General features: G+C 54.2%; 2 protein-coding genes across 3 annotated transcripts in view; one reads left to right on the forward strand and one right to left on the reverse strand.

The window, feature by feature from the left end:
• Window positions 1–21,264, forward strand: part of CUNH17orf75 (chromosome unknown C17orf75 homolog) — a 42,313-nt gene extending 21,049 nt beyond the window's left edge. The window contains exons 4-10 of the mRNA XM_073560802.1: window positions 6,279–6,410; window positions 7,463–7,520; window positions 8,066–8,185; window positions 8,425–8,489; window positions 8,586–8,722; window positions 20,043–20,146; window positions 20,387–21,264. Of these exons, the coding sequence (XP_073416903.1) occupies window positions 6,279–6,410; window positions 7,463–7,520; window positions 8,066–8,185; window positions 8,425–8,489; window positions 8,586–8,722; window positions 20,043–20,146; window positions 20,387–20,608 (838 nt within the window). The 3' untranslated portion in view covers window positions 20,609–21,264. The remainder of the gene's footprint in view (window positions 1–6,278; window positions 6,411–7,462; window positions 7,521–8,065; window positions 8,186–8,424; window positions 8,490–8,585; window positions 8,723–20,042; window positions 20,147–20,386) is intronic.
• Window positions 10,448–27,480, reverse strand: part of LOC141073534 (uncharacterized) — a 34,886-nt gene continuing 17,853 nt past the window's right edge. The window contains exons 4-8 of one of the 2 annotated variants that reach the window (XM_073560801.1): window positions 27,287–27,435; window positions 26,930–27,042; window positions 26,756–26,856; window positions 25,842–25,902; window positions 10,448–10,982 (exon numbers count right to left, since the gene is read on the reverse strand). In XM_073560801.1, coding sequence (XP_073416902.1) covers window positions 10,786–10,982; window positions 25,842–25,902; window positions 26,756–26,856; window positions 26,930–27,042; window positions 27,287–27,435 — 621 coding nt within the window. In that variant the 3' untranslated portion in view covers window positions 10,448–10,785. Of the gene's footprint in view, window positions 10,983–23,955; window positions 24,672–25,841; window positions 25,903–26,755; window positions 26,857–26,929; window positions 27,043–27,286; window positions 27,436–27,480 lie in introns of those variants that run through there. The other variant, XM_073560800.1, reaches the window with a different exon arrangement.

Below are 27,480 nucleotides of genomic sequence, written 5' to 3' on the forward strand. Positions count from 1 at the left end.
GCCACTCCACATGTGCAGAGGACACTATCGGGGAAGAGGCACCACCATCCCCCTACACAAGAGGGCGCTTCGCATGTGCAGAGGGCAGCAGCTAGTAAGATGCACCACCATCCCCCTACACACTGGGCCACTCCACATGTGCAGAGGACAGTATCGGGGAAGAGGCACCATCATCCCCCTACACAAGAGGGCGCTTCACATGTGCGGAGGGCAGCAGCTAGTAAGATGCACCACCATCCCCCTACACACTGGGCCACTCCACATGTGCAGAGGACAGTATAGGGGAAGATGCACCACCATCCCCCTACACAAGAGGGCGCTTCTCATGTGCAGAGGGCAGCAGCTAGTAAGATGCACCACCATCCCCCTACACACTGGGCCACTCCACATGTGCAGAGGACACTATCGGGGAAGATGCACCACCATCCCCCTACACAAGAGGGCGCTTCTCATGTGCAGAGGGCAGCAGCTAGTAAGATGCACCACCATCCCCCTACACACTGGGCCACTCCACATGTGCAGAGGACAGTATAGGGGAAGAGTCACCACCATCCCCCTACACACGAGGGCGCTTCGCATGTGCAGAGGGCAGCATCGAGTAAGATGCACCACCATCCCCCTACACACTGGGCCACTCCACATGTGCAGAGGACAGTATCGGGGAAGAGGCACCACCATCCCCCTACACACGAGGGCGCTTCGCATGTGCAGAGGGCAGCATCGAGTAAGATGCACCACCATCCCCCTACACACTGGGCCACTCCACATGTGCAGAGGACAGTATAGGGGAAGAGGCACCACCATCCCCCTACACACGAGGGCGCTTCGCATGTGCAGAGGGCAGCATCGAGTAAGATGCACCACCATCCCCCTACACACTGGGCCACTCCACATGTGCAGAGGACACTATCGGGGAAGAGGCACCACCATCCCCCTACACAAGAGGGCGCTTCGCATGTGCAGAGGGCAGCAGCTAGTAAGATGCACCACCATCCCCCTACACACTGGGCCACTCCACATGTGCAGAGGACAGTATCGGGGAAGAGGCACCACCATCCCCCTACACAAGAGGGCGCTTCACATGTGCGGAGGGCAGCAGCTAGTAAGATGCACCACCATCCCCCTACACACTGGGCCACTCCACATGTGCAGAGGACAGTATAGGGGAAGATGCACCACCATCCCCCTACACAAGAGGGCGCTTCTCATGTGCAGAGGGCAGCAGCTAGTAAGATGCACCACCATCCCCCTGCACACTGGGGCACTCCACATGTGCAGAGGGCAGTATCGGGGAAGAGGCACCACCATCCCCCTACACACTGGGCCACTCCACATGTGCAGAGGGCGGTATCGGGGAAGTGGCACCACCATCCCCCTACACACGAGTGCGCTTCGCATGTGCAGAGGGCAGTATCGGGGAAGAGGCACCACCATCCCCCTACACACGAGTGCGCTTCGCATGTGCAGAGGGCAGTATCGGGGAAGAGGCACCACCATCCCCCTGCACACTGGGGCACTCCGCATGTGCAGAGGGCAGTATCGGGGAAGAGGCACCACCATCCCCCTACACACTGGGGCACTCCACATGTGCAGAGGGCAGTATCGGGGAAGAGGCACCACCATCCCCCTACACACTGGGCCACTCCACATGTGCAGAGGGCGGTATCGGGGAAGTGGCACCACCATCCCCCTACACACGAGGGCGCTTCGCATGTGCAGAGGGCAGTATCGGGGAAGAGGCACCACCATCCCCCTACACACGAGTGCGCTTCGCATGTGCAGAGGGCAGTATCGGGGAAGAGGCACCACCATCCCCCTACACACTGGGCCACTCCACATGTGCAGAAGGCAGCACCAGGGGAGAGGCACCACCATCCCCCTACACACGAGGGCGCTTCACATGTGCAGAGGACAGTATAGGGGAAGAGGCACCACCATCCCCCTACACACGAGGGCGCTTCGCATGTGCAGAGGGCAGCATCGAGTAAGATGCACCACCATCCCCCTACACACTGGGCCACTCCACATGTGCAGAGGACAGTATAGGGGAAGAGGCACCACCATCCCCCTACACACGAGGGCGCTTCGCATGTGCAGAGGGCAGCATCGAGTAAGATGCACCACCATCCCCCTACACACTGGGCCACTCCACATGTGCAGAGGACAGTATCGGGGAAGAGGCACCACCATCCCCCTACACAAGAGGGCGCTTCACATGTGCGGAGGGCAGCAGCTAGTAAGATGCACCACCATCCCCCTACACACTGGGCCACTCCACATGTGCAGAGGACAGTATAGGGGAAGATGCACCACCATCCCCCTACACAAGAGGGCGCTTCTCATGTGCAGAGGGCAGCAGCTAGTAAGATGCACCACCATCCCCCTACACACTGGGCCACTCCACATGTGCAGAGGACAGTATCGGGGAAGATGCACCACCATCCCCCTACACAAGAGGGCGCTTCTCATGTGCAGAGGGCAGCAGCTAGTAAGATGCACCACCATCCCCCTACACACTGGGCCACTCCACATGTGCAGAGGACAGTATCGGGGAAGAGGCACCACCATCCCCCTACACACTGGGCCACTCCACATGTGCAGAGGACAGTATCGGGGAAGAGGCACCACCATCCCCCTACACACTGGGCCACTCCACATGTGCAGAGGACAGTATCGGGGAAGATGCACCACCATCCCCCTACACACTGGGCCACTCCACATGTGCAGAGGACAGTATCGGGGAAGATGCACCACCATCCCCCTACACACTGGGCCACTCCACATGTGCAGAGGACAGTATCGGGGAAGATGCACCACCATCCCCCTACACACTGGGCCACTCCACATGTGCAGAGGACAGTATCGGGGAAGAGGCACCACCATCCCCCTACACACTGGGCCACTCCACATGTGCAGAGGACAGTATCGGGGAAGAGGCACCACCATCCCCCTACACAAGAGGGCGCTTCACATGTGCGGAGGGCAGCAGCTAGTAAGATGCACCACCATCCCCCTACACACTGGGCCACTCCACATGTGCAGAGGACAGTATAGGGGAAGATGCACCACCATCCCCCTACACAAGAGGGCGCTTCTCATGTGCAGAGGGCAGCAGCTAGTAAGATGCACCACCATCCCCCTACACACTGGGCCACTCCACATGTGCAGAGGACAGTATCGGGGAAGATGCACCACCATCCCCCTACACAAGAGGGCGCTTCTCATGTGCAGAGGGCAGCAGCTAGTAAGATGCACCACCATCCCCCTACACACTGGGCCACTCCACATGTGCAGAGGACAGTATAGGGGAAGAGTCACCACCATCCCCCTACACACGAGGGCGCTTCGCATGTGCAGAGGGCAGCATCGAGTAAGATGCACCACCATCCCCCTACACACTGGGCCACTCCACATGTGCAGAGGACAGTATCGGGGAAGAGGCACCACCATCCCCCTACACACGAGGGCGCTTCGCATGTGCAGAGGGCAGCATCGAGTAAGATGCACCACCATCCCCCTACACACTGGGCCACTGCACATGTGCAGAGGGCAGTATCGGGAAAGAGGCACCACCATCCCCCTGCACACTGGGGCACTCCACATGTGCAGAGGGCAGTATCGGGGAAGAGGCACCACCATCCCCCTACACACTGGGCCACTCCACATGTGCAGAGGGTGGTATCGGGGAAGTGGCACCACCATCCCCCTACACACGAGTGCGCTTCGCATGTGCAGAGGGCAGTATCGGGGAAGAGGCACCACCATCCCCCTACACACGAGTGCGCTTCGCATGTGCAGAGGGCAGTATCGGGGAAGAGGCACCACCATCCCCCTGCACACTGGGGCACTCCGCATGTGCAGAGGGCAGTATCGGGGAAGAGGCACCACCATCCCCCTACACACTGGGGCACTCCACATGTGCAGAGGGCAGTATCGGGGAAGAGGCACCACCATCCCCCTACACACTGGGCCACTCCACATGTGCAGAGGGCGGTATCGGGGAAGTGGCACCACCATCCCCCTACACACGAGGGCGCTTCGCATGTGCAGAGGGCAGTATCGGGGAAGAGGCACCACCATCCCCCTACACACGAGTGCGCTTCGCATGTGCAGAGGGCAGTATCGGGGAAGAGGCACCACCATCCCCCTACACACTGGGCCACTCCACATGTGCAGAAGGCAGCACCAGGGGAGAGGCACCACCATCCCCCTACACACGAGGGCGCTTCACATGTGCAGAGGACAGTATAGGGGAAGAGGCACCACCATCCCCCTACACACGAGGGCGCTTCGCATGTGCAGAGGGCAGCATCGAGTAAGATGCACCACCATCCCCCTACACACTGGGCCACTCCACATGTGCAGAGGACAGTATAGGGGAAGAGGCACCACCATCCCCCTACACACGAGGGCGCTTCGCATGTGCAGAGGGCAGCATCGAGTAAGATGCACCACCATCCCCCTACACACTGGGCCACTCCACATGTGCAGAGGACAGTATCGGGGAAGAGGCACCACCATCCCCCTACACAAGAGGGCGCTTCACATGTGCGGAGGGCAGCAGCTAGTAAGATGCACCACCATCCCCCTACACACTGGGCCACTCCACATGTGCAGAGGACAGTATAGGGGAAGATGCACCACCATCCCCCTACACAAGAGGGCGCTTCTCATGTGCAGAGGGCAGCAGCTAGTAAGATGCACCACCATCCCCCTACACACTGGGCCACTCCACATGTGCAGAGGACAGTATCGGGGAAGATGCACCACCATCCCCCTACACAAGAGGGCGCTTCTCATGTGCAGAGGGCAGCAGCTAGTAAGATGCACCACCATCCCCCTACACACTGGGCCACTCCACATGTGCAGAGGACAGTATCGGGGAAGAGGCACCACCATCCCCCTACACACTGGGCCACTCCACATGTGCAGAGGACAGTATCGGGGAAGAGGCACCACCATCCCCCTACACACTGGGCCACTCCACATGTGCAGAGGACAGTATCGGGGAAGATGCACCACCATCCCCCTACACACTGGGCCACTCCACATGTGCAGAGGACAGTATCGGGGAAGAGGCACCACCATCCCCCTACACACTGGGCCACTCCACATGTGCAGAGGACAGTATCGGGGAAGAGGCACCACCATCCCCCTACACACTGGGCCACTCCACATGTGCAGAGGACAGTATCGGGGAAGATGCACCACCATCCCCCTACACACTGGGCCACTCCACATGTGCAGAGGACAGTATCGGGGAAGATGCACCACCATCCCCCTACACACTGGGCCACTCCACATGTGCAGAGGACAGTATCGGGGAAGAGGCACCACCATCCCCCTACACACTGGGCCACTCCACATGTGCAGAGGACAGTATCGGGGAAGAGGCACCACCATCCCCCTACACACTGGGCCACTCCACATGTGCAGAGGACAGTATCGGGGAAGATGCACCACCATCCCCCTACACACTGGGCCACTCCACATGTGCAGAGGACAGTATAGGGGAAGAGGCACCACCATCCCCCTACACACGAGGGCGCTTCGCATGTGCAGAGGGCAGCATCGAGTAAGATGCACCACCATCCCCCTACACACTGGGCCACTCCACATGTGCAGAGGACAGTATCGGGGAAGAGGCACCACCATCCCCCTACACAAGAGGGCGCTTCGCATGTGCAGAGGGCAGCAGCTAGTAAGATGCACCACCATCCCCCTACACACTGGGCCACTCCACCTGTGCAGAGGGCAGCACCAGGGAAGAGGCACCACCATCCCCCTACACACGAGGGGCGCTCCGCATGTGTAGAGGGCAGAATCAGGGAAGAGGCACCACCATACCCCTACACATGGGGGCGCTCTGCATGTGCAGGAGACATTATCGTTGTAGAGGCACCACCATCCCCCTACACACGGGGGACTGATGGTGTTGGACTGGGGGTGTTGGGCTGGGGGCGTGGGAATTGGGAAAGGTGGCATTGGGCTGTGGGCGTTGGACTGGCGCCGTGGGATTGGGGGCGTTGGACTGGCAGCGTGGGACTGGGGGCGTGGGACTTGGGACAGGCGGCATTGGGCTGGGGGCGTGGGACTTGGGACAGGCGGCATTGAGCTGGGGGCGATGGACTGGCGGTGTGGAACATTGGACAGACGGCATTGGGCTGGGGGCGTTGGACTGGGGACCTGCGGCGTACTGGTGACCCGTCTCATGACCTCTGGAGCCTGCCCTTTCCGGAGGACCCGGACCCTGATGTCTCTCCTTTTCCTCTCGCCAGGCCTCCGGACTTCACACTGGGCTGTTATTACTGTCTGATACAAGGTAAAAAAGAAGACCATCCTGAGCCTGCGCCCCCCGCCCCCGAGCACATTGTCTGCTTCCTGGGGGGCAGCGAGAAAGGCCTGGACCTATATCCTTCATCTGGCTGTACCCGATGTTCTCACAGGTCAGGACGGCTGCACAGTGACCATGATGCGCTGCGGGCCGTCGCTATAAGCTGGGACCCCCACATGTGCCAGAGTCAGTGGTCTGCAGTCAGAGTGTGGGGGGAGGGCGCCAGAGTCAGTGCACTGCGGTCAGTATGTGGGGAGAGGAGTCAGTGCGCTGCGATCAGTGTGTGGGGGGAGGGCGCCAGGGTCGGTGCGCTGCGGTCAGTGTGTGGGGAGAGGAGCCAGAGTCAGTGCGCTGCGGTCAGTGTGTGGGGAGAGGAGCCAGAGTCAGTGCGTTGCGGTCAGTGTGTGGGGAGAGGAGCCAGAGTCAGTGCGCTGCGGTCAGTGTGTGGGGAGAGGAGCCAGAGTCAGTGCGCTGCGGTCAGTGTGTGAGGAGAGGAGCCAGAGTCAGTGCTCTGCAGTCAGTGTGTGTGGGGAGAGGAGCCAGAGTCAGTGCGCTGCGGTCAGTGTGTGGGGAGAGGAGCCAGAGTCAGTGCGCTGCGGTCAGTGTGTGGGGAGAAGAGCCAGAGTCAGTGCGCTGCAGTCAGTGTGTGGGGGGAGGGCGCCAGATTCAGTGCGCTGCGGTCAGTATGTGAGGAGAGGAGCCAGAGTCAGTGCGCTGCGATCAGTGTGGGGAGAGGAGCCAGAGTCAGTGCGCTGCGATCAGTGTGGGGGTGTGTGGGGGGAGGGAGCCAGAGTCAGTGCGCTGCAGTCAGTGTGTGGGGAGAGGAGCCAGAGTCAGTGCGCTGCGGTCAGTATGTGGGGAGAGGAGCCAGAGTCAGTGCGCTGCAGTCAGTGTGTGGGGAGGGGAGCCAGAGTCAGTGCGCTGCAGTCAGTGTGTGGGGAGAGGAGCCAGAGTCAGTGCACTGCGGTCAGTGTGTGGGGAGAGGAGCCAGAGTCAGTGCGCTGCAGTCAGTGTGTGGGGGGAGGGCGCCAGAGTCGGTGCGCTGCAGTCAGTGTGTGGGGGAGAAGAGTCAGTCAGTGCACTGCTAGCGTCGGTGTCATCACATCCTTAGTTTCCTTAAGATGTCACTTTCAGACTGGAGCTGGACGGTCACGTGGAAAATCTGAGGAGCAAACTAGATCCCCAGGTAAGAATAATACCCAAATATTCTAGTAACAGATCTCCATTACAGTGTCTGATTTGATCCGGTGTCTCTGGATCCATTATAATGTCCGGCCTGATCCGGTGTCTCTGGATCCATTGTACTGTCCGGCCTGATCCGGTGTCTCTGGATCCATTATAATGTCCGGCCTGATCCGGTGTCTCTGGATCCATTGTACTGTCCGGCCTGATCCGGTGTCTCTGGATCCATTATACTGTCCGGCCTGATCCGGTGTCTCTGGATCCATTACACTGTCCTGCCTGATCCGGTGTCTCTGGATCCATTATACTGTCCTGCCTGATCCGGTGTCTCTGGATCCATTATACTGTCCTGCCTTATCCGGTGGCTCTGAATCCATTTTGCTGTCCGGTGTGATCCGGTGTCTCTGGATCCATTATACTGTCCGGTGTCATCTGGTGTCTCTGGATCCATTATACTGTCCGGTGTCATCTGGTGTCTCTGGATCCATTATACTGTCCGGTGTGATCCGGTGGCTCTGGATCCATTACAATGTCCCGTCTTCCCTGTAGGTGGGTGTCGTGGAGTCGGAGGTCCGGACACATCTCGGCTGCTGGTTCGAGGCCTCGGTGCTGCCCATCCACCGGGTGGTGACGCTCTTCCAGGAGAAGCTGGCCTACCTGCTGCATGCGGTGAGACCATGCGAGACGTGTGTGATGTGCGGGGTGAGATGATGAGGACACGTGTACGTATTGCTCCTCTTGTGGCCCCTAGATCCCCGGTCATCGACTGGTGGTCATCATATAGTTCCCCTGCAGCGTGGAGCGGCTGTGTAACCCTGTGTGCGCCAGGCCCCGCCCCGCACTGTGTGTTTGGAGTGTGCCCCCTGCTGGCAGACCACTGCTCACCGTGTGTGCTATCCTCCCTACAGGCACTGAGTTATACTCCGGTTAATGTGGTTAACGCCACGGAGCGGACGCATAGCGACATCAGCAGGTAAGTGGGCCCTACAGCAGCCACGCGGTCCTCGCTGCCCTGCCGTGGTCCTCGCTGCCCTGCCGGGGTCCTCACTGCCCCTTTCCTCTGCCGCAGATTCCTCAGCTCAGCCGGTCTGCAGGGATTAGTGCAAGAGGGCACCATGACGTCTCTGTGCATCGCCATGACCGAACGCCAGCAACGATCTGTCACCGTCGACTTCAAGGATGGTCAGCCGGAGTTGGTCAGTGCAGGTGAGACCACGGGGTTATGGAGTAGGACTACTATCCCCACCACCACTGCTGCTCTCTGCTCTGCCCAGCCTAAAGACAGGAGACCTCCATCATCAGTATCTGGTGACCGTCTGTCACCTCCATCATCCGTATCTGGTGACTGTCCTTCGCCTCCATCATCCGTATCTGGTGACTGTCCTTCGCCTCCATCATCAGTATCTGGTGACTGTCCTTCGCCTCCATCATCAGTATCTGGTGACCATCTGTCCCCTCCATCATTAGTATCTGGTGACTGTCCTTCACCTCCATCATCACTATCTGGTGACCATCCGTCACTTCCATCATCAGTATCTGGTGACCATCCGTCACTTCCATCATCAGTATCTGGTGACCGCCCGTCGCCTCCATCATCAGTATCTGGTGACCTCCCGTCGCCTCCATCATCAGTATCTGGTGACCGCCCGTCGCCTCCATCATCAGTATCTGGTGACCATCTGTCCCCTCCATCATTAGTATCTGGTGACTGTCCTTCACCTCCATCATCACTATCTGGTGACCATCCGTCACTTCCATCATCAGTATCTGGTGACCATCCGTCACTTCCATCATCAGTATCTGGTGACCGCCCGTCGCCTCCATCATCAGTATCTGGTGACCTCCCGTCGCCTCCATCATCAGTATCTGGTGACCGCCCGTCGCCTCCATCATCAGTATCTGGTGACCGCCCGTCGCCTCCATCATCAGTATCTGGTGACCGCCCGTCGCCTCCATCATCAGTATCTGGTGATTGCCCGTCACCTCCATCATCAGTATCTGGTGACTATCTGTCACTTCCATCATCAGTATCTGGTGACCGCCCGTCGCCTCCATCATCAGTATCTGGTGACTGCCTGTCGCCTCCTTCATCGGTATCTGGTGACTGCCCGTCGCCTCCATCAGTATCTGGTGACGGTCCGTCGCCTTCATCATCAGTACCTGGTGACTGTCCGTCGCCTCCGTCATCAGTACCTGGTGACCATCACCTCAGTCATCAATATCTATTGACCGCGGGCATCACCAGTATCTGGTAACCATCGCCTCTGTCATCCATATCTGGTGACTGTCCTTCGCCTCCGTATCAGTATCTGGTGTCCGCCCATCACCTTCATCATCAGTACCTGGTGACCATCGCCTCCGTCATCAGTATCTGGTGTCGGCCCATCACCTTCATCAGTATCTGGTGACCATCACCTTCGTCATCAGTATCTGGTGACCATTGCCTCCGTCATCACTGTCTGGTGACTGTCCTTCGCCTCAGTATCTGGTGTCTGCCCATCACCAGTGGTCTCGGCCGGCGCGTTTTTCGCCCGGAGTGGTCTCGGCCGGTGCGTTTTTCGCACGGAGTGGTCTCGGCCGGCGCACTTTTCGGCCGGAATGATCTCGGCCGGTGCGTTTTTCGCCCGGAGTGGTCTCGGCCGGTGAGTTTTTCGCCCGGAGTGGTCTCGGCCGGCGTGTGTTTTGCCTGGAATGATCTCGGCCAGCGCGTTTTTCGCCCGGAGTGGTCTCGGCTGGCGCATTTTTTGGCCGGTGCGTTTTTCGCCCGGAGTGGTCTCGGCCGGCGCGTTTTTCGCCCGGAGTGGTCTCGGCCGGCGCGTTTTTCGCCCGGAGTGGTCTCGGCCGGCGCGTTTTTCGCCCGGAGTGGTCTCGGCCGGCGCGTTTTTCGCCCGGAGTGGTCTCGGCCGGCGCGTTTTTCGCCCGGAGTGGTCTCGGCCGGCGCGTTTTTCGCCCGGAGTGGTCTCGGCCGGCGCGTTTTTCGCCCGGAGTGGTCTCGGCCGGCGCGTTTTTCGCCCGGAGTGGTCTCGGCCGGCGCGTTTTTCGCCCGGAGTGGTCTCGGCCGGCGCGTTTTTCGCCCGGAGTGGTCTCGGCCGGCGAGTGAGTGGTGGTCTCTGCTCCATCATCAGATGTAAATGACCCGATGACAGGACAACATCTCATCCCGTTTATTACTCATTCCTGCTGGACTTCTTGTGTCACAATCCACAGAGCTTCCCAGTTACTGAGAACACGTCCTTGACCTCATCCCTTTTATGTGGAGATACTTTTTTTCATTGGCAGTGACCCTTAAAGTGCTGACACCTCCATTGTGTGCAGTGATGAGTTGTACCTGCAGATCCGCAGCTGTCTTTCTCTGCCCCTGGTGACATTGAAGGCAGACGAGAGGACAGAAGCGCGTTACATCTGCACATGAGCCCACTAATGGAAATGCAGACAGATCGGACAGTGATGAGGACTCCACCATCACCTGCAACAGAAATCCAAAAATGGGGAAACCTCAGTCAACAGAGACAAAGAAAGTCAGGATGAAATCTCCACAAACTAATCCACAAGCCCCCAGCCCGATCCCACAAATGTAGCAGTATCCCAAATGGTTTCGCTGCATTGAGCCTGACAGCTGGCACCTTGGGTCTAGAGCCATAAGTAGGTAGCCACCCAACGCTTCCATCTTTTCTCTACATTATTAGTCATGAGCCGGTTTATGAGACACCTCCAGCTTACAGTTGGCTCAGAAGTCCATGGAGCTGGGACCACACCGGGTAATGAAAGCATCTCCCTTACATCTATGGAGCAGTATCTGATGACCTTCAGGAAAACTACTCTGACCTACAAGAGAACTACACCCTCACATACAAGAGAACTACACACTGACCTACAAGAGAACTACTCCGACCTGCAAGAGAACTATACCGACCTGCAAGAGAACTACACCGACCTGCAAGAGGACTCCACCGACCTGCAAGAGGACTCCACCGACCTGCAAGAGGACTCCACCGACCTGCAAGAGAACTACCCCGACCTGCAAGAGAACTACTCCGACCTGCAAGAGAACTATACCGACCTACAAGAGAACTACTCCGACCTGCAAGAGAACTATACCGACCTGCAAGAGAACTACACCGACCTGCAAGAGGACTACACCGACCTGCAAGAGGACTCCACTGACCTGCAAGAGAACTACTCCGACCTGCAAGAGAACTACTCCGACCTGCAAGAGAACTACTCCGACCTGCAAGAGAACTACACCGACCTGCAAGAGAACTACTCCGACCTGCAAGAGAACTACTCCGACCTGCAAGAGAACTACTCCGACCTGCAAGAGAACTACTCCGACCTGCAAGAGAACTACTCCGACCTGCAAGAGAACTACTCCGACCTGCAAGAGAACTACACCGACCTGCAAGAGGACTACACCGACCTGCAAGAGGACTACTCCGACCTGCAAGAGAACTACACCGACCTGCAAGAGAACTACACCGACCTGCAAGAGAACTACACCGACCTGCAAGAGAACTACACCGACCTGCAAGAGGACTACACCGACCTGCAAGAGAACTACACCGACCTGCAGGAGGACTACACCGACCTGCAAGAGGACTACACCGACCTGCAAGAGGACTCCACTGACCTGCAAGAGAACTACTCCGACCTGCAAGAGAACTACTCCGACCTGCAAGAGAACTACTCCGACCTGCAAGAGAACTACTCCGACCTGCAAGAGAACTACACCGACCTGCAAGAGAACTACTCCGACCTGCAAGAGGACTCCACCGACCTGCAAGAGGACTCCACTGACCTGCAAGAGGACTACACCGACCTGCAAGAGAACTACACCGACCTGCAAGAGGACTCCACCGACCTGCAAGAGGACTCCACTGACCTGCAAGAGAACTACTCCGACCTGCAAGAGAACTACTCCGACCTGCAAGAGAACTACACCGACCTGCAAGAGAACTACACCGACCTGCAAGAGGACTACACCGACCTGCAAGAGGACTACTCCGACCTGCAAGAGAACTACACCGACCTGCAAGAGAACTACACCGACCTGCAAGAGAACTACACCGACCTGCAAGAGGACTACACCGACCTGCAGGAGGACTACACCGACCTGCAGGAGAACTACACCGACCTGCAAGAGGACTCCACTGACCTGCAAGAGAACTACTCCGACCTGCAAGAGAACTACTCCGACCTGCAAGAGAACTACTCCGACCTGCAAGAGAACTACTCCGACCTGCAAGAGAACTACACCGACCTGCAAGAGAACTACTCCGACCTGCAAGAGGACTCCACCGACCTGCAAGAGGACTCCACTGACCTGCAAGAGGACTACACCGACCTGCAAGAGAACTACACCGACCTGCAAGAGAACTACACCGACCTGCAAGAGAACTACACCGACCTGCAAGAGGACTACACCGACCTGCAAGAGAACTACACCGACCTGCAGGAGGACTACACCGACCTGCAAGAGGACTACACCGACCTGCAAGAGGACTCCACTGACCTGCAAGAGAACTACTCCGACCTGCAAGAGAACTACTCCGACCTGCAAGAGAACTACTCCGACCTGCAAGAGAACTACTCCGACCTGCAAGAGAACTACACCGACCTGCAAGAGAACTACTCCGACCTGCAAGAGGACTCCACCGACCTGCAAGAGGACTCCACTGACCTGCAAGAGGACTACACCGACCTGCAAGAGAACTACACCGACCTGCAAGAGGACTCCACCGACCTGCAAGAGGACTCCACTGACCTGCAAGAGAACTACTCCGACCTGCAAGAGAACTACTCCGACCTGCAAGAGAACTACTCCGACCTGCAAGAGAACTACTCCGACCTGCAAGAGAACTACTCCGACCTGCAAGAGAACTACTCCGACCTGCAAGAGAACTACACCGACCTGCAAGAGGACTACACCGACCTGCAAGAGAACTACTCCGACCTGCAAGAGAACTACTCCGACCTGCAAGAGAACTACTCCGACCTGCAAGAGAACTACTCCGACCTGCAAGAGAACTACACCGACCTGCAAGAGGACTACACCGACCTGCAAGAGGACTACTCCGACCTGCAAGAGAACTACACCGACCTGCAAGAGAACTACACCGACCTGCAAGAGAACTACACCGACCTGCAAGAGGACTACACCGACCTGCAGGAGGACTACACCGACCTGCAGGAGAACTACACCGACCTGCAAGAGAACTACACCCTGACCTGCAAGAGAACTACACCCTGACCTGCAAGAGAACTACACCCTGACCTGCAAGAGAACTACACCCTGACCTGCAAGAGAACTACACCCTGACCTGCAAGAGAACTACACCCTGACCTACAAGAGAACTACACCCTGACCTACAAGAGAACTACACCCTGACCTGCAAGAGAACTACACCCTGACCTGCAAGAGAACTACACCCTGACCTGCAAGAGAACTACACCCTGACCTGCAAGAGAACTACACCCTGACCTGCAAGAGAACTACACCCTGACCTGCAAGAGAACTACACCCTGACCTGCAAGAGAACTACACCCTGACCTGCAAGAGAACTACACCCTGACCTGCAAGAGAACTGCACCATCCTACACAGACTCAGAGTCCGGCTGTGGATGACTGAAGACTAGTGATGAGCGAGTATACTCGTTGCTTGGGTTTTTCCGACAGGCTGAATACATGTGAGGAATGCCTGTTTGTTAGGGAATTCCCACACGTATTCAGCCTGTCCATCAGCTGCAAATCTTGCAGTTGAGGCAAAGAAAACTAAAACTCCGAGCACACCAAAATACTCGGAGGACACCCGAGCAATGAGTATACTCGCTCATCACTACTGAAGACCTCCATGGTGCACAGAATAAAACCACCTCGGTGCATCTCATCACCTCATACAATAGAGATGTCGGCACGATTGAAGACTATCCCACCTAGAATGAACAAGGCCGATGGTGTGTTTTCCACAGTCGGGAAGCAGGCAGAAAACAATATCGCGAACGGCCATGAGACCGGCCTGCAATGAGACATCGAGGGCATCTGTAGTTCTCCAACCTAATAAATGACTTGGGCAAATGAGGAAAGAAATTCCCCAAACTGGAATGACCTCAGCCAATCAGGACCAGGGGAAAACAAAACTAAGGGTGCTACACTATAAGAAATGGGTACAAGAGTGAATGAGGGAAGGGTGCAGGTGGGTGAAGTGTGTTAGGAGAGAGAATCTGATACCAGAGCAGTGCGGGGGGGGGGGGGGTTCCTTAACTCAGGGGTTCAGGCCGCGGCCCCATGCAGTGCAGGAACAAGTGGTGGCATCTTAGGAATGTTGCTGTGATGGTAGAGGAAAAAACGCCAGCTCCTCCTGGAGTTTCCATCCTGCCCACTCTCCAATACTCTGATATTATGGGGCCAGGACTGTGATGTAGTTCCTCTCCGCAGAGACGTGGTAGTTATCCTCCGCAGTATCATCAGACGCGGTACCACCTAGTGAATAGACTGGAATCGGTCTCTCAAGATCTGGAGGAGATGGAGGTCTCGTGCTGATAAGATTCTAGGTCTCCTCTGCAGAGCAGGATGTCCCCAAGTAAGGGGGAGACCAGTCTTCGGTAGATCCATGAGCGATTGAGAGGTCTGCGATCACGCATGCTCCAATGCCGATAGATTGGGAGGGAACATGCGGTTTGGTTATGGAGAGCAATGTCATCTGTGTAAGGTGCCATTTTTCCTTTATGAGAGGCATCCAGCCATAGACCTGATATAGGCGTAATATCTCTGATCACGTGAGGCAAAGGCTCCAGAGACGTGGCAGGGCGATAAGGGGAAGCGTGGCGGTGTTCGAGAAAAGGCCGCCAATCCACAAGAGCATGGGGTCTCCAGGCTGATATGCAGTATCCATGTGGTCACAGAATCGAAGGATTACAAAAACTTTTACCCTTTAAAAATTAACCTTCCAAATATTAAAATTCTCCCACTTAAAAAACACAAATGTGATACACAGTGGATGTTCAATAAAAATGTATATACAAGCATAACCATCTGGGGTGCCACTGACGTATGATATAAGTGCCAACCTCCATTCAAATCCGCTCTCACCTCTGCTAAACAGGCCTACTTTACATCCCTTGTATCTTCCTTATCCCACAAAACCCCGAACAGTTGTCTAATATTTTTAACTGCCCCCTCCAACTTTCCTAATCTCTGCTGAGGACTTTGCCATGCACTTCAAAAATAAGATAGACCAAAAACGGCAAGTCTTTTTTGTCGGACCTCCACAACCCCTTTGTATACCAGACCAATGCTCAAACCCCATAACTTCCCTCTCCATCATCACTGAAGGAGAGCTTGCTCATCTTCTCTCCAAATCACACCTCACCACTTGTGCACTTGACCCCATCCCACCTTCTCCCCAACCTCACCACTACACTTATACCATCCCTAACCCATCTCTTCAACCTATGACTAACTTTTGGCACCTTCCCTTCTGCTTTCAAACATACCACAATCACGCCTATCCTTAAAAAGCCAACCCTCGACCCAACCGCTGTGTACAGCTATCGCCCAATATCTTTGCTCCCATTCGATTCCAAACTCCTGGAGCAGCACGTCCACGCTGAACTTTCATCTCGCTTTGCATCTAACTCTCTCTTCGACAACCTATAATCTGGCTTCTGTCCCCATCATTCCACTGAGACTGCCCTGACCAAACTTTACTAACGACTTACAGCCAAAGCAAACAGACAATACTCTATACTCCTTCTAGACCTGTCCTCTGCCTTTGACACAGTTGACCACTGCCTCCTACTACAGATCCTCTCTTCCTTTGGTGTCAAAGACCTTGTCCTATCCTAGATCTCCTCGTACCTTACCAACCGCACATTTAGCGTTTCCATCTCCCACACTACCTCCTCATCTTGCCCTCTCTCTGTTGGTGTCCCTCAAGGCTCTGTCCTAGGATCCCTTCTCTTCTCAATCTATACCCTTGGCCTGGGACAACTCATAAAGTCCCATGGCTTCCAGTACCATCTACAGCTCTGGCAAAAATTAGGAGACCACATCAAAATTTTTGTTTTGTCTGATTTTTCTCTTTATTCTATAAACTACTGGCAACGTGTCTTCAAATTTCCAAGCACTAAATTTTGTATTTATTTTCAGAAAATGAGAAATGGTCAAATAACAAAAAATGCAGAGTGCTTGCAGACCTCAAATAATGCTAAGAAAACAAGATCATAATCATATAGAAACAACAATACTGATGTTTTAACTCAGGAAGAGTTCAAAAATCAATATTTTGTGGAGTAACCAATGATTGTTAATCCCAGCTTTCCTGCGTCTTGGCTGCTTTCCACCAGTCTCTCACACTGCTTTTGGGTGACGTTATGCCACTCCTGGTACAAAAATTTAAGCAGTTCTTTGTTTGATGGCTTGTGACTATCCATCTTCCTCTTGATTACATTCCAGAGGTTTTCAGTGGGGTTCAGGTCTGGAGATTGGGCTGGCCATGACAGGGATTGGATGTGGTGGTCCTTCATCCACACATTGATTGACTGACCTAGCTGTGTGGCATGGCGCATTGTCCTCAGAGTTGGGGAACATTGCCTGAGCAGAAGGAATCAGCTGTTTTTCCAGGATAACCTTGTAAGCGGTTTGATTCATACGTCCTTCGCAAAAATTAACCTGCCCAATTCCAGCCTTGCTGAAGCATCCCCAGATCATCACCGATCCTCCACCAAATTTCACAGTGGGTGCAAGACACTGTGGCTTGTACGCCTCTCCAGGTCTCCGTTTAACCATTAGACGACCAGGTGTTGGGCAAAGCTGAAAATTAGACTTGTCAGAGAAGATTACCTTACTCCAGTCCTCTAGGGTCCAATCCTTATGGTCTTTGGCAAACTTCAGCCTGGCTCTCCTTTGCTTCTCATTGATGAAAGGCTTTTTTCTACCTTTACATGACTTGAGCCCTGCCTCTAGGAGCCTGTTACGAACTGTTCTTGCCATGCAATTCACCCCAGCTGCCATTTGCCATTGTAGGTCACTTGATGTCATCCTGCGGTTGCTGAGTGACATTTGAATAAGATGACGATCAGTGGAGAGTCGTTTTCGCCCTCTGCCGGTCTGTAGCTTTGTCCCCAATGTCTTCTGCTTGACCTTGTTGCAATGGACTGCCATATTAGAAATTTTAAGGATGGAGGCAACATGCCGCTCTCTGTATCCCTCTGCTAGTAAAGCCAGAATTGAGCCCTTCTTTTCCTCACTCAAGACTTTTCTTTTCAGCTCCTTTGGTCCTATTACTTTTGGGATATTACTAGCACTTGTTTTGCCATCCAGCTTGTCCTATTGCAGGAGGATTGTGAACACCACAGCAGGTTTTTATACTTTCCTTCGTTAAATAAGAAGCCCATTAAGTAGAATGAGGTGGACTCTGGTTGGACTTCAGCTGACACTGGAATGGAATGGCTGTCAGACATGGAGAGAAGCAGATTTTTATAAAACTATGCAGTGGTCTCTTAATTTTTGCCAGAGCTGTATATGCTGATGACACTCAGATCTGCCTCTCTGGCCCCAGATGTCACCTCTCGGCTGTCCAGAATCCCGGAGTGTCTATCAGCCATATCCTCCTTCTTCTCTGTCTTCCTCAAGCTCAATGTGGACAAATCTGAACTAATTATCTTTCCTCCATCTCGCATATCTTCCCTACCTGATCTATTAATAGCAATAAATGATTTCACAGTTTCCCCTGTCCTGGTAATCCGCTGCCTCGGAGTAACCCTTGACTCTGCCCTGTCTTTAAAACTGCACATCCAAGCTCTCTCCACCTCCTGTCGCCTCCAGCTCAAAAATATTTCCAGAATCTGTCCATTCCTCAACCCTCACTCTACTAAAATGCTTGTGCATGCCCTAATCATCTCCCACCTCGACTACTGCAACATCCTCCTTTGTGACCTACCTTCTAACACTCTGTCCTTAATAGTCCGTCCTTAACTCTGCTGCCCGACTAACTAATCTCTCTTCTCGCTACACTGCTGCTTCCCCTCTTTGCAAATCCCTTCACTGGCTCCCAATTTCCCATCGAATCCAGTTTAAACTACTAACACTGAGCTACAAAACCATCCATAACCTTTCTCCTCCATATATTTCCGAACTAATCTCTCAGTATTTTCCCTCACGTAATCTCCGGACCTCCTTCCCTTTTCCACGCTTTTTCGCTCCTCACCCAATTGCCTCCAAGACTTCTCCCGAATATTCACCATCCTCTGGAATTCTGTGCCACAACACGTCGTGTTATCCACTACATTTGGATGTTTCAGACGGAACCTGAAAACCCACCTCTTCAAAAAAGCTTACAACCTGTAATGACCACACGGCCAACTTAACACTATTGGAGCTACTGCAACCCCCGACCTACTGTCTCCTTCCCCATAATCCTGTAGAATGTAAGCCCGCAAGGGCAGGGTCCTCTCTCCTTTGTACCAGTCTGTCAATGTTAGTTTGTTTACTGTGATGTTTGTATTTTGTATGTAACCCCGTCTCATGTACAGCGCCATAGAATCAATGGTGCTATATAAATAAATAATAATAATAACCTCCGGGGCTAGGCAGGGCCACCCTTTTTCAGGGCAGCTCCCAAAATGTTTTTCTACCATGATTTTAATATAAGCCAACACATTTAGGTTTGAGCACCCTTTCTCCTTCTGGACAAGTTGCTGGACGCTCTGTAGTGCAGGGCTGTGGAGTCGAGTCGGTGTTATGGAAATTGAGGAGTCGGAGTTGGAGGATTCACTTACCAACTCCACAGCCCTGCTGTAGTGTTCCTACTCACCACCGACATGAAGGTTTATCCTATTGGGCCGAACTGATCCTGAAACGGTCGAGGGTGAGATGGAAATTTATGTTCTCATGTTCATTATGACCCCTACAGTGTGCCTTGGGAGGTTTCCTCTGATTCAGGACATTCTCCTGTGTCATGTTCCCAGGGGAGGTCAGGATATTCTCCTCTACGTGATGTTCTTGGGGAGGTCTCGTCTGCTTTGGGACATTCTCCTCTATGTGATGTTCTTGGGGAGGTCTCGTCTGCTTTGGGACATTCTCCTCTACATGATGTTCTTGGGGAGGTCTCCTCTGCTTTGGGACATTCTCCTCTATGTGATGTTCTTGGGGAGGTCCCCTCTGCTTTGGGACATTCTCCTCTACATGATGTTCTTGGGGAGGTCTCGTCTGCTTTGGGACATTCTCCTCTACGTGATGTTCCTGGGGAGGTCTCGTCTGCTTTGGGACATTCTCCTCTACGTGATGTTCCTGGGGAGGTCTCCTCTGCTTTGGGACATTCTCCTCTACGTGATGTTCTTGGGGAGGTTTCCTCTGATTCAGGACATTCTCCTCCAAGTGATGTTTCTGGGGAGGTTTCCTCTGATTCAGGACATTCTCCTCTACGTGATGTTCCCAGGGAGGTCACCTCTGATTTGGGACATTCTCCTCTATGTGATGTTCACTGGGAGGTCTCCTCTGATTTTGGGCACTCTCCTCTTTTCTCTACAGTCAGTAACCGCTTCTGTGAGGACTGGATGCAGGTCTTCATCAACGCCTCTGATGGGGGGAGCCCCTTCCTCTTCCGCCAGAAACTGGAGAATTTTAAGCTAAAGGTGAGAGCGATGCAAAAGATAATTCACCAGCCCTGACTACACTAAGCTGCTGCAGTGTAAAGCATGATGGACAGAGCAGCTGTCCCAAAGGCAGCTAAGTTAGTCACTGGTCACAGCCATATCCTATTGAAGTCACAGAGTGGAGCATGGTGGTGGGACGAGCTGGGAGGATGCACCTGGGTTTTCTGAACTTGACTGGCTTCTGATTGGATCATGTTCTTTGCTCTTTCCCCCCACCAGGTCATTCAGGATATGAACAACCTGAAGCGTCTGATCCGCCAGGCGGAGAGCAGCCATTACGCCTTGTTTCGCTGTTACAACTTCCTGAAGAACTGTGGGAACGGGGACCTCCTCCTGCAGATTGTGAAGGTGGAGCATGCGGAGATGCCGGAGGCCCGCAGTGTGGTGTCTGTGCTGGAGGAGTTCATCCGCGAGGAGGGATTCTCTGTCCGCGGCTCCTGACTGCCCTCCGCTCGTGTCCCTGCTGCCCGTGTCCTGTGTGTGGTTTACAGTCCTGTCCATACAAGAACTCGAACCCTGGTGAACTCCTGCGAGAGACCCCTGTGGGGCCCCGGCAAGGAGCGGTGCACCAGAGCGAGGAGCCATGGTGGCCCCGTGATTCTTACATGAAGGAGACATTTAGTCATATTTATGATGAGCTTGCCTGGCCACTCTCTCAGCAGTGTGAGATCTTATTCTGTCAATTTGTAGGTTTTATTTTAATGTCCCTTTACATTTCCTTCTGACTGGCACTGAGCTAGTAGGGCAAATAGGCTTGGATCTCAGAGCTGTGATTGGTGGTGGAGGTCAGTGATCTGGCAGTAAGGAGGACGTGAGCGTGAGGATTGTAGTGCTGTGATGGGTGGCAGTGTTGTAACAGGAGTCCTTTTTGCGGCTTCTCAGTCACCTCCGCAGATTACAGCCGCCATTTTTCACACCGTCTGCCATCACCTGCCACTTCTGGGTTATGTGCCCCCTGCCATCCTCCTGTACTTAGACACTTTATTCTCCAGTGGTTTCGGGGGTGAAGAGTGAGTCCCATCGCCTCGGGTGGCTCCGCTGTACCCCCTTGTGATAGACTGCCCTGTATCAGTACTAATAAAGCTGCTGGACCATCACCCCACCAGATTCATGTATCACTCCCATGATCCCTGTGCCCAGGAGCGTATTCCTCCAATTGTGGCTGGTCTAGGAATTGATTCTGGCCATTCCTCTTAGCATATTGGGAACTCTGAGCCGGACTGGGACATCACCTGTCTGTAGAGCAGGGTTCCCCAACTCCAGTCCTCAAGGCCCACCAACAGATCATGTTTTCAGGATTTCCTTTGTTTTGCACAGGTGATGCAATTATCACCAGAGCAATACTAAGGAAATCCTGAAAACATGATCTGTTGGTGGGCCTTGGGGACTGGAGTTGGGGAACTCTGATGTAGAGCAGATTGTCCATCAATATAATTTGTACATGCTTCTCTGGACTAACCCCTAATGTCAGAGAGAAACTGATATAACAGGGGTCTGGAGGAAGAATAGAGGAGCGGGGAGAGCATAGTCAGGAGGGAGGAGGAGGAGACCTGAAGGGAAAATTGTGGAGAGAGGAGAAGGGAGAGCATATTCAGGAGGAGAGTGAAGGGAAAATTGTGGAGAGAGGAGAATGGAGGAAGGACAAAGAGGAGGTCTGGAGGAAGGAGGACACAAGAGTCTAGAGGAATAACTACAGAGAAGGCTTCTGGAGGGATAATAGAGGAGCAGAGAGAACGTAGTCGGGAGGAAGGAGGAGGAGACCTAAAGGGAAAATTGTGGAGAGAGGAGTATGGAGGGAGGAGGAGGTTGCAGGAAACTAGAGGAATAAGGACAGTGGAGGAGTGTGGAGGGAAAGTAGAGGAGCAGGGAGGAAGTTGTGGAGGAAGTATAGAAGAGCAGGGAGAGTGTAGTCAGGAGCATGAGCGAGGAGTCTGGAAAGAAGAATCTGTCCGGAGGGAGGCAGAGATAGTCTGGATGATGGGGGAGGACAGAGGAGAATGGAGGAGTCTAGACTGAGAAATCTAGAGTGGGAGAAGTCTGGAAGGAGGGGGAGGACAAGGGAAGAGAATGAAGGGAGGATAGAGAGTGGAGTTGATGCAGGAGTGATGCCAGAGAAGCATGGGGAGAGCATAGTTTGGTGAGAGTAGTTGCGTAGACAAGGAGTTTGGAGGGAGGCGAGCAGTTTGAAGAGAGAATAAAGGAAGAGTCTGGAGGGAGGCATGTGGAGGAGGCGAGAAAGGAGAACAAAAAAGGAGTGTGGAGGACAGGGAGGGGAAGAATAGCAGAGGAGAAGTGAGGATGTCTGCATGTAAAGGCTTGAGTCTGGAAGAAAGGATGTGAAAGGGAGGAGTCTTGAAAGAAAGAAAATCATGGAGAGTAGTCTTGAGGGAGAACAGAGGAAGTAGTAGAATGGCGGCGTCTACAGGGAAGAGGATGATGGGGTAGTCTGAAGGGAGGACAGAGCAGCATGGAAATTAGAGGTGGAATCTGGAGGAGGAAATTATAGAGCAGGGTTCCCCAACTCCAGTCCTCAAGGCCCACCAACAGATCATGTTTCCAGGATTTCCTTAGTATTGCTCAGGTAGTAATTGCTTCACTTGTGCAATACAAAGGAAATCCTGAAAACATGATCTGTTGGTGGGCCTTGAGGACTGGAGCTGGGGAACCCTGGTCTAGATGGTATATGACGACTGAGGAGTTTGGATGGAGGAGGAAATGGATAGGTGCATGGAGAGTGTGTGGAGGGAGGAGGAGTAAGATGGAGGAGTCTACTGGGTATAGGATGACTGAGGAGTCTGGAATTGAAGGCGCATGGAGAGTGTAGTTTGAAGCGAGGAGGATGGAGGAGTCTGGAGTGAGGGATGTTGAGGACAGGAGGAGTCTGGAAGGAGGCAGAACACAGGAATCTTGAAGGATAGAAGATCATGGAGAGTGTAGTTTAGAGAGAAGAGGATGACAGCAGTCTGAAGGGAAGACAGAGGAGAATGGAGATAGAGGTGGAGTCTAGTGGAAGAAAGAGGCTAAATGATCGGTCTGGAAGAAGGAAAAGTATAGAGGAGGAGTCTGGAGGGAAGAGAAGTTGAGGGAAGGGTCTGGATGTGGATGCAAGAATCTGGAAGACGGGGAGGACAGGAGCATGGAGAGTGTTGTGTGGAGGGAGGGGGAGGAGATTAGAGGCTATATGGCGACTGAGGATTTTTAAAGGAGGCAGACGGGATAGGACAGGAGCATGTAGAGTTGTGAGGAGGATAGAGGAGGAGTCTGGTGGGAAGAGAAGTTGAGGGAAAGGTTTGGATGTGGAAGCAGGAATCTGGAGGGGAGTACAGAGGAGCAAGGAGAGTGTTGTGTGGAGGGAGGAGCCTAGTGCGTGTAGGATAATGATGGAGGAAAGTGGAGAATCTTAGAGTGTAGTCTGAAGCGAGGAGGATGGAGTAATCTAGAGTGATTTGTAGTGTGGCGAACAGGACGAATCTGGAGGGAGGGATGTGGCGGACAGGAGTCTTGAGGGAGGGATTTGGAGGATGGGCAGAGTCTGGAGGGAGGGATGTCGAAGATGGGTGGAGTCAGGAAGGAGGGATGTGGAGGACAGGTTGAGTCTGTAGGGAGGGATGTGGAGGAATCTGGAGGTCGAGATGGGTTTTTCTCCCGCCCCCATACCCTCACTAGTCCCTCTGTTTTTTTGGGTAACTACATCATTCGCCTGGTCCAGGCATCATGTCTCCTGCTTGTGACGTTGCTCTTCAATTGGGGGACTCACTCTTGTGGCACCAGGAGTAATGACACCTTCAGAGACTTAACACTTTATAAAAACACAGTAGAAAATTCTATCACACACACCGAGGCCACCAGCCGGTCACATGACTGCCGGGAGCGCCTGTCCCTTCTCATTAATATTCATGAGGGGTGAGGCTATGCTAATTACTCAAGGATGAGGACATTCCGCCACAATGAGGTGTGTCAGTGTCTGCTCACTGTCACTGACTGATGCTACGATATGTCCAGTGCCTGCAGGCCTCTACGCCAGCTCCATGTGCTGCGGGATGGTCTGCTCTGGTACAGTGTCACAGCGGATCAGATGTTTCCACCACTGACTGTAAACATTGAGGTTTCCATCCCCTGGCGGCCAGCGGAGATCTTGCCAGATTTCAGTGACTGGATTGGCTATTGGGATGAGGTTCACACTTCTGCGACAAGGAGCCTGCGCCACCCACCGTCAGGTTACATGACCTCCACTATGGTGGGGGCGGCAACCGGAGACCAGGCAAACTGAAAGCAAAGAGGTTCCACAGCACGGCGAAGGTGACAAACAGCGCGGATCCGCCCAGGAAGAGCCACCAGAGCCACTGATCCGTGAGCCGCTGACCGAAGTTTCGGAGGATCACAACCCCCAGAGTAATCCCCACCACAACCCCGCCCAGGTGCGCCACAAAGCTGGGGGGAGGGCAGGGGGCATGCAAGGAGGGCGAGAACCGCAGCCAGACCGCCCGGCCGAACTCCAAGCTCACTGCAACGAGAGAACAAAGACGTAACTAAGGAGGTCGGCGGAACGTCATCCCGGCCCTGAGGAACATCATCCTGAGAGACTGTGACCCTGGCCTTGTGGAGCGTCAGCCTGAGAGATTGTCAACCCAGGGAGGGTCTTTCTGAGATTGTCACCCCTGTCCCAGTGAGAGTCATCCTGAGAGATTGTCTACCTGGCCCTGCAGAGCGTCATCCTGAGAGATTGTGACCTCGGCACCTGGGGGCATCATCCTGAAAGATTGTCACCCCGGACCTGCGGAGCGTCATCCTGAAAGATTGTCACCCCGGGGAGGCTCTTTCTGCGATATTGTCACCCCGGCCCCGGGAAGGGTCATCCTGAGAGACTGTCTACCTGGCCCTGCGGAGCGTCATCCTGAGAAACTGTCACCCCGGGGAGGGTCATTCTGATTGTCGCCCCGAAGAGTTTCATCCGGAGAGATGGCCACTCTGACCCCGAGGAATGTCATCCAGAGAGATGGTCACCTTGACCCCGAGGAGTGGCATCCTGAGAGATTGTCACCCCGGTCCCAAGGAGCGTCATCCTGAGAGATTGTCAGCCTGGCCCTGTGGAGAGTCATCCTGAGAGATTGTCATCCTGGGAGATTGACTCTCTCCGGGCGTGACAATCTCCCAGGATGACTCTCCGCAGTGCCAGGGTGACAATCTCAGGATAACGCACCGTAGGGTCGTTGAGACCATCTCTCAGGATGACTGTCCCTGGGATCGGGGTGACAATCTCTCAAAATGACCCTCCCCGGGGTGACAATCTCTGAGGATGACGCTCTGCAGGGCCAGGATACTAATCACTCAGGATGACGCTCCGCAAGACCGGGGTGACAATCTCTCCAAATGACGCTCCTCGGGGAGACAATCTCTCAAAATGACATCCTGGGGTGACATTCTGAGAGATCGTCACCCCGATCCCAGGGACAGTCATCCTGAGAGATGGTCTCAACAACCCTGCGGTGTGTTATCCTGAGATATTTTCACCCCGGCCCTCCGGAGCATCATCCTGAGAGATTGTCAGGTTACATACTGAAAGCGGTGCTGTGAATGGCTGCTGGCGTTATATGCGGTATATCCCCCTTGTGGGTGAACCGATGCTGGTATCTGGGAGCCCCCTTATCTGCAGCTGTCGGAGGCTCATACTTACTACATATTAAGGCGAAGGACGTGCGCAGGAGCTTGAGCTGACAGTGCATCCCCGACCAGTTCTGGGGAGAAGAAAACAAATTGGTGACCCCAACATAAGATGCCCCAAAACCACTGCTACCCCATAAGTGACCCCCAGATCTGAGATGAGCCTTACTGGGAGCACTGCAGGGGTGACACTTTGTGCATACAGAACATTGGCAGGACCACCGACTGCAGTGTAAAGGGCCTCATGGGCATCCTGGGTACTGGGGACGCCAGTGGTGGAAAGGTGAAGAGTTTAGGGGATTCTCTCTCGTGGCTTTGGATTATTTTCTGAACATTTTGTGAGTGCACTGAAGGGTCCGGTGCCCTATGAGGCGGTGTCCTGGTAATTTCAGACTTTAGTCTTTTTATGGAAGTTGGCCTGTAGGGGGATCTGGCCCTCACTGGTGGCATTGGGGGGCTCCAAATTCCTCGGGGACGTTAGAAGAGAGGTTCCGTGCCTCACAATGGGGCTCTTAGGGGTTATATACCTCGAGGGGTGATTAGTGGATTCCATGCCTGAATGGAAGGTGTTTGGGGGATTCGTACCTTAAAAGGGGTGTTTGGGGGGTTCTGTGCCTTAGAGGCAGGTGCCTGGGGGTTTTGTGCCTTGCTGGTGGGGGTTTTTTGTTTCTCATGAAGGGTGTTTGGAGGTTTCATGCCTCTCTGGGAGGTGTTTGTGGGTTCTGTGCCTCAGAAGCAGGTGCCTGGGGGTTTTGTGCCTCGGTGAAAGGTGTTTGAGGGTTTCGTGCCTTGCTGGTGGGGGTTTGGGGTTTTTTGTTTCTCGCGAAGGGTGGTTGGAGTTTTCATGCCTCTCTGGGAGGTGTTTGGGGGATCTGTGCCTCAGAGGCAGGTGTCTGGGGCATCGTGCCTCTCTGGGGGGCTCCGTACCATGACTATATTGGCAAGGTGGGCAGACGCGATGGCGTACACGCCACCAGATGATCCCACCACCGGAGCAGTCATATCGGCCACAGACACGGCAAGGGAACCTGCAGAGAAGAGAACAACAATCAGACATCTCAGGACCCCCCTAAATAATGAGCAGCCCACGTGACCCCTCACCTGCCAGGACTCCTGCCATGTACACAAAGCTGACCCTCAGCGCCCCGTGCACCATCTCCAAGGGGACCCCGACCAGCAGCTGCAACGCCACGTTCACCCCCAGATGCTCTATCCTAGAAGACAAGACCCCGTTATGAGAGGACGAGACCCCACACCATATGGCCCCGCCCACTGTGATGACATCACCCTTACTTGGACTTCATTGTCTCTTAGGGGCCCCCTTACAGCCACTCTGCTGACCCCATATTATTCCTAAATTTAAAGAGACAGCGTCCTAATAACATGACTGTGACTCTGTAAAGAACACAAGGGAGTAACCCCCTGCTTGCTGTGACTCAGCGGTGGAGCGCTACTCACCCGGCATGCATGAACATGTAGCTGAGGTACCGCCACGCCTGCGCTCGGAGCTGTGGGTGATACACCAGAGGATTCTTCAGGTACTGGGGATGTGTCACTTGCAGGACAAAGCGGTCGAGCAGTAGCCCGTAGTACACAAAGATGGCGACCTGCGACAGAACTGCTGACATTACACCTTATACAGCCATCAACCC

The sequence above is a fragment of the Dendrobates tinctorius genome, unplaced genomic scaffold (assembly GCF_039654945.1).
Source record: "Dendrobates tinctorius isolate UK_male_01 unplaced genomic scaffold, ASM3965494v1 ptg000305l, whole genome shotgun sequence".
Classification (NCBI taxonomy): Eukaryota; Metazoa; Chordata; class Amphibia; order Anura; family Dendrobatidae; genus Dendrobates; species Dendrobates tinctorius.